At 41.5% G+C, this 9,478-nt stretch overlaps 1 protein-coding gene across 1 annotated transcript in view; it reads left to right on the forward strand.

Moving 5' to 3' along the window:
* Positions 1-9,478, forward strand: part of CD109 (CD109 molecule) — a 149,351-nt gene that overhangs the window by 35,166 nt on the left and 104,707 nt on the right. Inside the window, exons 4-5 of the mRNA XM_011987122.1 lie at positions 1,524-1,754; positions 7,354-7,479. Coding sequence (XP_011842512.1) covers positions 1,524-1,754; positions 7,354-7,479 — 357 coding nt within the window. The remainder of the gene's footprint in view (positions 1-1,523; positions 1,755-7,353; positions 7,480-9,478) is intronic.

The following is a 9,478-nucleotide window of genomic DNA, read 5'->3' on the forward strand; positions in this document are numbered from 1 at the left end:
AGTTATCTATTGCTAAGCAACCCTAAAACTTTGTGTCGAACAACAATAAGTTATACTTTTATTACTTCTCACAGTCTTTGTGGGTGAAGAATTGGGAGCAATATGGTTGGGCATTTCTGATTTGGAGTCTCACGAGGTTGCAATCAAGATATCAGCCAGGGCTGCAGTCATCTGAAGGCTTCCCCAGGGCTGAGACATTCTGTGAGGCAGCTCATTCACTAGGCTGACACGTGGTTGGTGGTGGTTGGTGGGAGGCCCTGGTTCCTCCCAATGTGGACCTCTCCACAGGCTTCTCTAGTGTCCTTACCACACCACTTTGGCTTCCCCGGAGTGAGTGATCCAAGCGAGAAAGAGAGACAACAGGGCAGAAGGTATTCTTTTTCTGACATAGCCTAATTCTAGGATTTAGAAGCAAATCGCTAAGTCTGGGGAATTAGGCTTCGCCTTTTGAAGGGAGGAAAGTCAGATAATTTTTGGACATATTTTAAAATTACCACATCAAGGTGTGTGCGTGCGTGTGTGTGTGTGTGTGTGTGTAGTGTGTGTGTCTGAAATGATTTTAATAAGAATATCCACCTGAGGGATTGTCGTGAATTAAAATGACATAGTGCAGGTAAACTGCTTAGTATGACTTTGGTCTGCTAATGCTAGAAGGTAGGATTTCTGTTGTTATTATTGTTGTTGTTGTTATTATTATTATTATTATTATTTTGAGACAAATTCTCACTCTGTTGCCCAGCTTGGAGTGCAGTGGCACGATCTCGGCTCACTGCAACCTCTGTGTTCAAGCGATTCTCCTACCTCAGCCTCCCAGAGTAGCTGGGACTTCAGGCGTGTGCCACCACACCTGGGTAATTTTTGTATTTTTAGTAGAGATGGGGTTTCGCCATGTTGGCCAGGCTGGTCTCGAGCTCCTGACCTCAGGTGATCTGCCTGCCTTGGTCTCCCAGAGTGCTGGGATTACAGGTGTGAGTTACTGTGCCCGGGAAGGATTTCTGTTATTCATAGTAGTAGTAGAAGTAGCAGCATCATCATCCCTCCCAAGACTATGACACATAGGCGCAAGATGCGTTAGGAGAATGCATCTCAGAAAACAGGTTGAGAGAATATAGCAAGAAAACAAATTTTGTGCAAAAGAGCCTTTCATCAGTTGACTACCTCAAATAGGGTGATCGTGGGAAAGAAGGTTGAAGGATGTTAGATATTCTGACCTGCGATAACTGTTAGGGAGGATGAATTTGCACTTGGAATAGGAAATGGCAAGGTGACTCCTGCAGAGGGAGAGCACTGGGTTATGTGTCCCCCATTCCAGGAGCCCTGTGATGTAATTGGAGAGCAAACTGCAGGATGTTAAAAGAGGGAAAACAAATTATTTAACTCTGATGCCTGGGAGGGGCAAAATTTCAACATCGCAGTTACTTTTGATAATACTGTGTATTTACGTTTTTTATTCTAACTTGTAATTAAAACATTTTTGAGGTAAAATAATGAGACCTTGATGTGTGATCTCTTTTTCCCCCCAGCTCCCTCTGAACAGTGCAGATGAGATTTATGAGCTACGTGTAACCGGACGTACCCAGGATGAGATTTTATTCTCTAATAGTACACGCTTATCATTTGAGACCAAGAGAATATCTGTCTTCATTCAAACAGACAAGGCCTTATACAAGCCAAAGCAAGAAGTGAAGTTTCGCATTGTTACACTCTTCTCAGATTTCAAGCCTTACAAAACCTCTTTAAACATTCTCATTAAGGTAAGTGCCAGACAGAAATGAAGCAAGGAATTGTAGCCATCTTACTAAACCCCTCTGGGAAGTTCTGCTTGTGTTATTGACACTGGAATATCTTAGAATTCACCTAAGATAAGCTTCCCTCCCAACATGGAACTCCTCTAATAGGAAGGGAGGTGGTGCATGCAGCACTGGGTTAAGAGCTCAGCCTCTAGAGTCGACCTGCTTGAGTTCCAGGCCTAGTGTCTTCATTGATTTATACAGTTGTCAAACATTTATTAAACTTCTGCGTTCCAGGCGCAGCGATAGGGCAGTGAACAGAAGAGATTAAGTCCCTGCTGACACTAAGTTTATTTTTCAGTTGGGTAGTAGGAGACAGACATAATAAACATACAAATATATATTTATAAAGGGACAGATATATATATGTATTTGTGTGGGTGTATGAGAGAGAAAAAGAGAGTTTGTGTTTGCTACTTTCTTTTTTTTTTTTTTGAGATGGAGTTTCAGTCTTGTTGCCCAGGCTGGAGTGCAATGGCACAATCTTGGCTCACTGCAACCTCCACCTCCTGGGTTCAAGTGATTCTCCTGCCTCAGCCTCCCAAGTAGCTGGGATTACAGGTGCGTGCCACCATGCCCGGCTAATTTTGTATTTTTAGTAGAGACAGGTTTTCACCATGTCGATCAAGCTGGTCTCGAAATCCTGACCTCAGGTGATCCACCCACCTCGGCCTCCCAAAGTGTTGGGATTACTGGTGTGAGCCACCGTGCCCAGCATGTTTGTTGCTTTCTCTAGGGTTGTCTGGGAAGACTGATTTGAGCAGAGAGCCAAAGGCAGTAAAAACAAAATAAGCCCATACAGAGGGGGAAGCACATGGAAACGCCTTGAGGGGGAGCTTGTTTGGTGCATTGGAGGAACAACAAGCTGGCAGTGTGCTGGAGCCCCGGGAGTGAGGGGACAGGTGCTAGGAGATGAGGTCATATACAAGTAGGTGGGTTAGGGTGGGGCTCATGCAGGGCCTTATTGGCCATAATAAGGACTTTGAAACTTATGCTAAGTGAAGTGAGAATTCACTGGAGAATTCTGAGGACAGACTTGATGTAATCTAACTTAACATCTTAAAAGGATCACTGTCAGCTCTAAGAAGAATAGATGCTAGATGCTAGCTGTGTGATCCTGGGTAAATTTATTAACCTTCTAGAACCTCAGTTTCCTTATCTAGAAAATATGTAATAATAGTAAAACCTCACAAGTTTTTATGAAGATTAAGTGGGATAATTCAAGTAAACCATTTAGAACTGTGTCTGGCACATAGTACATGCTCACTAAACGTTAACCATTATTATTATTTTAGGAACCCCTTTTGAAAGGTAGTAATTTTGTCTCTGCTGCTTAATACTCTGATGATTTGGAGGCACTGTGGTTAGCACACTGAGTGCTTTCCTGTGAGAATCAAGTTGAAGACAACTGAGATCCAGCTGGGCCTGCTTTTCTATATTTAAACAGAGAAGAACACTGGACATTTGATCGTTGCTTGGAAATAGGGTGACTAACATCCCAGTTTGCCTGGGATGCCCCTGATTTTAAAACTGAAAAGTCTTTGGTCCTGGGAACCTCTGTAGTCTCAGGACATTGGTAACTCCAAATATTCTAATGAATAACATAGTGTGGAAGGTAAAGTAGGCCTTTTAGTTTGGTATCTTCCTATTCTTAGTTTATTTGTTGTTATAAATTAAAACAACAAAACCCAATCAAATAAACATATATACATTTAACTTTGAGCCAAGATGTTTGTAGCCAGTACCACATTGGTTGCCATGGTGCTCAATGCATATTTCTTGAATTGAACTAGCATTATTTCAGAGTTTGCCTTTGCTATGTAATGGAATGTTTATAAGGCAGGTTGACAGAGTGAATAGCATTTCTAAATTCATGTCACCCTCTGAGCAGAGTTGAACTGGCTCCATTCATACCATCCTTCATCATTTATCCACATATATGGAGAGCTTACTGTATGCCAGAAAGTATGTGTACAATAGATGGTTTAATAAATGTCTGGCTGTCTGTGGGTGTTTACATTCAATGCTTCCTTCTATTGCAGGCAAATAAAAGCACTGCATAAATTAGCTGTTCTAGACACTAACCCAGAACTAACCCTGCTGGTTCTGGATAGTCTGTGCATTTTCATAGTTCTGCCTCTTTGCGCTGGTATCTTCCTTTGAACATTTGATTTGCAGATTCTTTGGGCTCTTCTGTGCAGTTTGGGACTTAGCAGACCACATTTGGCTTTCTGAAAAGGGCTCAGAGAGACATTCCTCTTGTTAGCTCTGGTACTGATAGGACCCTCTTGGCCAGGGGAGGGGAGTATAAACTAAAATTCTACCTGGAACCCAAAGTGTTTTGGAACTGTGAGTGAGGGGTGGCCATGCTCCTGTCTCTGTACCTGGGAGGTGATACTCAAGGTGGACTCAGGTCTAGCTGCCTTCCTCCTTGTAACTTGCAGAGGCCAGGTGGGAGCACTGATGTGAACTCTTTCAGCTGAAAACAGACAATGGGTGTCTTGGCAAAACTTTTCAGAAAAAATTGGGACTTAGCCTAACTGGAGCCCCTGACTGAGACAGTTGTACTCCTTGGCGCAGCACCACCTGCAGGCTGATGTGGAGAAGTGCACTTGAGAGTTAACTTGGGGCCCATCTTGCCCAGCCAGGAATGGCTGCAGGATGTAGCTAAGATACTGACTGTTACAGCACATTCAGGGTGTTCAGCGTTGTTCTTGGGGACCGCGGGCCATCTTTGGATATTACTCATTTTGCATGCCTGGATAACTGGTCTTCTTAGGAGGGAAAGGGGCTTTGAGGCCTTTCGGCAGTAGAAAAAACATAACCTCTGTCTCCCACGCTTCTGGCCTCCTCTCGCCAATTTGGCCTGACACAATGGAAATGAGTGCCTCTCACACTGCGGTGGCGGCTGGCATGGCTGGTTTCTGCTCTGACCTCTCCGTTCAGAAGCTGTTGGTACGGGTGAATGATCTTGTAGGGGAACAGGTGTTATTGGCTTGGGGGTATATCCTGTGACTGTGCCCTGACACACTGTTTTGGAGCAGTGGTGGCCAACTCAGAATCTGACCCCTGGCCAGGTGAGGAGGCTACCTTATTTGAGTGATTTGAATTCTCTAATTCTACATGCTGGACAGACATGTCCTTCACACATAATCCAGAAATAGTACTCACGGACATATTCTCCAGCCCGGGAGCTTACTGCTTGAGACAATCAGGTACCGTGTGCTGTGTTGAGGCATCTGACAGAGATCCAGAGCCATCTAAAGGTGACTCGAAGGGCATGTGGGGCCACTATTCCAGGATCTCTGGCCTGAAGCTTTTCTGGCTGTGACGGGGGCATCGCTCATACTGTATGTGGCTGTGTTGTAGCAGCAGATGACCACATGTAAATGCTGGGCTCAGCTGTGACACCACCGTGTTTGGCTAGTTCAAATCCTGATGTGCCTTGTAGACTTCTGGTGTTTCTGCATTCTCCCCCTCTGCCTTATTGGTGAGAGTTAGACCTAGGTCCAAGACAGGCGTGGGAAAGCAGAGGAATTATCTCATTCACCCCCAACACTCCAGATCCCCCAGGTGCAAAGTCATCCATGAGGTCAGTTCAGACGTCATTGTCCAGGAGAAATGTATGCCCTCACTACCATAATGTTTCAGTCAAATATGGACTTTCCGTTTTCCTACACTTCAGGTAACACCAAGAATTATTGTTGTTATTATTTTTATCTGTGTCAGTCTGACAGAAGAAACATAATATTATATTGTTTTCGTTTGTATTTCCTTAATTAGTAGGCAGCATATATTTATTGGCTATTTGTATTTCTTCCTTTGTTCCTGAGCCTTTGAACTTCATAGCCTTCCCATGCATCATGCCGTGGCAGGCACAGTAGGACCAACTGCTGATTACAATGCCTGGCCCAGGAGTTTGCCAAGGATACAGCGACCTGCTTGTTCTTGACTTGCTTTTGGTCTCTGGTTTTCACAATTGGTTTCTGGCTTATTAGACTGCTTTCCACACAGTTCTCAGCATTGTACTTACCCCTGTCATATCTCCATTCTGGGAGAGAGCTTTCTTCTGGTTTCCAATAACTGGTCCCACTCACTACTTCTAGTCAAAGTTTAGAGAATAAGACTAAGGGAAAATATTCAACCGCTGCTCTCAGTCACAGTCTAGTTGGGAATAATAAAATATAAATTTTTGGCAAAATAAAATATGTAAAAGAAACATATTTTACTGCCTTTAACAAAAATATGTACTCAAGAGAGAGAAACTCCAGATACACTAGGGACTTTCCAGGAAGCAGTCACCTCTGCCTATTGGAGGCATGTATAGGAGGCAAGAAGCTGAAACTGATTTCACCAGTGGACAAGGAAGGGAGGGATTTCCAAGCAGCAGTTGCAGAGACCTGCATGCATGGGCTTTTGGGAATAAACTGCAAACAAATCTGTACGTTTAGAGGAAGATGAGCCTAGAAATGTAGATGGAGTCATATTAGTAAGGGCCTTGTAAACTATGCAAAGGAGTGTAGACTTCCTGTAGGCAAATAAAAGCCATGGGTACCTAGTGGTCTAATATAATAATCATATACTATAATCAGGGACTATAAAAAGTGTATAGTCACTGCTTTTTATATACCAGGGACTATGCCAAGTATTTTAACCACTGTAACTCATTCCCAGATTTGTGTTTCAGATGGATCACATTATTGGCAGTGGGGAAGATGTATTGGAGAGGGCAAGACTAGAGGGGGAAGATTAGTTGCATTAGCTAGAAAATAGGACATGGTGGCTGGATGTGAGGATGGAAAGAAGGAGACAAATTAGGGATATATTAATCTAACAAAGTTAAAATGTCTGGAAATATGAGAGAGGAATCTAGGATGACTGCTGGAATGGCTTGGATGAATGTTGCATGAAGGATTGTTGTTTGGGAGGTTATAGGAAGAGTGAAGTGTTTTCCGTGTATATCCTTGATTAAAACATCTCTCCAATATGCTTTTGTTGAGTTAAAAGGCAGACATGAGTTTGGATTCTGAATTTCATCATGCACTGGTGCTGTAATATTGAGTCATACCAGTCGCTTGAATGCATACCCCCTCTCCAGGCATCAGTTTTCTCAACTATAAAGTGAGGATAACCCTGTCCTAAAGGAGAATTGTAATGATTAGAGATAAGGCAGAGTGCCTGACACATATTGGGCCTTTAATAAATAGGGCCTGTTATCTCTACAGTTAGATTTTCTTTTAACACTACTACCACCACCGCCGCCACCAGGGGTTTGGTGATGTGCGTGTTGTAGTGTTTCACGTAGAAGGAAACAGGGTGCCAGGAATTAAAAGGTGGAGCAGAATCAAGATGAACTCAGGAGAAATATGAGAAAAGAATAAACTTTGATTTGTCTTCTTTAGTAATATAAAGCCTACATTTTCCGAAAACTATCCTTGTGTCATATTTTGGAGTAAAGTTCTGGATCTGGGTGGGAATGCGGCAAGGCATCATTCCTAACCTGATAAGATACACATGCACATGGGCAGCCTCTACATAGTTACATGTCTGGTTTTCATTTTAGGACCCCAAATCAAATTTGATCCAACAGTGGCTGTCACAACAAAGTGATCTTGGAGTCATTTCCAAAACTTTTCAGCTATCTTCCCATCCAATACTTGGCGACTGGTCTATTCAAGTTCAAGTGAATGTGAGTATAAATATATTTTTTGGGGGAATGTTAAAGTGATTTAATTAGGTCAGGTGGGGAAATATCTCCAAAGTCGTTTATACAATGAAGAGAAAAAAATTAAGGTGAACATTTAGACAATTTAAGCGGTTTATTTTTAACTTATGATGTTTATCAAGGGTTTATTTAGCCTTCATTCTAACATATTAGAATTTTCATCACTGTTGTCTTTTTCTATGATATAATGTGTAAAAGTTAAAACATTTTGACATTTTAGTACACAGTGTTTACTTATTTGTTTCATGCATTGTTTTAAAAGTAAGTAATGAATACAGAGCTATTATTTGGCAAATTTTATGCCTTAGAATAATGACTCCTAATGAATGGTTAGACTAACCTACTTTTATCTTTGTTTTAAGAAACAGTGATTTAAATAACCACACCAACCTCTGATCCCCAATCCTTTCTCCCTAGCTTCTACACCTATTGCCTTTATTTGCTGCCGACTTGTATAGCTCTGAAATCTAAATGGAGGGCATTAAATGGCATATAAATCTAAATTAAGGGCATTCATTGAAATGAATGAGACACAAATACAATGAGACATAAACACTTTTAAAAAGCAGTGAGACTTAACTGTTTTATGTGATATAAATTGGTCATTTAGTATATAACATGTAAACCTTTATATTTTTCTATAATATATTTATGTGACATATAAACATATAATATATAATAAATTTTTTCTGTATCTAAAGGGGAAGATATGTAATATGAAATGCATGAAATTATAGCTTATTCTAAGCATTGTTGCTGAGCCTTGAGTAGGTGGGACTCGTGTGTGAATTGACCTGTATGAATGAGAAGAGTGCTGGAGGCACAGTGGACTCTCACCGTTTGCTTCATGGCTACCCTGCATCTTTATGGGTGTTTGTATGATGTGTTTACCAATATTACCCTTTTTAATGTAGCAGAAGCTCTATTGAATGTATGATGTGGTTTTTAAAGAACACTGGAGGCCATATTATGAAAGGGGTTCATACTTTTAGAGAACAATGTAACGCATGACCATTAAAGTCATGGACAATTTGCAGTGTGGTCTTTGCTTATTTTCTTATTTATAACAGTGTAATAATAACCACTGTTATAAATGGAAGCCTAGAGCAGGGTGTGATGAGTTCTAGGGGCAGTGGGATTCTTTATATCTGAGCTTGTAGAGAAAGTGGAAAGAGAAAGGCATTTGTGAAACTTAGAAGATAGGGAAAAATTGGTGTTGGAGTAGGGAAATGGAAGAGAACCTTATGTGTCCGGGGATTTGGGAGAAGTTGATGTTACTGGAGCATGTGGAGAATGATGGCAATGTAGATTAGGAAGCACACTGTGAATTTAAAGTAGTTTGAATATTATTTTCAGTTCCCACTTAAATTCTTCAGAATCACCTTTTTTGTCCATCTGTCTGTCCATCCATCCATCCATCCATCCATCCATCCATCCATCCATCCATCGATCCATCCTTCCATCCATCCATCCTTCCATCCACCCACCCACCCACCCACTAACCCAGTATGTGTTAAGGACTTATATGGCTGTGATGAATACAAAGAAGGTAAACACATGACCTCCATTTTCAAAGGTCATTGTCGTGGTGACATGAACAATATGATAAAAATTAAATGACATAAGGGGGACAGACAAACACAAGGCAGTGCAGTAGCAGAGGAATTGTAAGGTGCTCAGACCAGCTTGGTGATAAAGAGGGTTTATCGTTAGCACAAGCACTGATGTTTTGGGGCCAGCTGCTTTTTCTGTCTCCCATGGTCTGCTCTGTTCTCCTTTCACTCTTCTGCCAACCTTTGAGGTGTTCTTCAGTTTTCATTCCATTGGCTTAGCTAAATAACCATCATGCCCAGAGTCTTTATTTTATTTATTTATTCATTTATTTTTATTATTATACTTTAAGTTCTAGGGTACATGTGCATAACGTGCAGGTTTGTTACATATGTATACATGTGCCATGTTG

Source organism: Mandrillus leucophaeus, unplaced genomic scaffold (genome assembly GCF_000951045.1).
Source record: "Mandrillus leucophaeus isolate KB7577 unplaced genomic scaffold, Mleu.le_1.0 Scaffold300, whole genome shotgun sequence".
Taxonomy (NCBI): Eukaryota; Metazoa; Chordata; class Mammalia; order Primates; family Cercopithecidae; genus Mandrillus; species Mandrillus leucophaeus.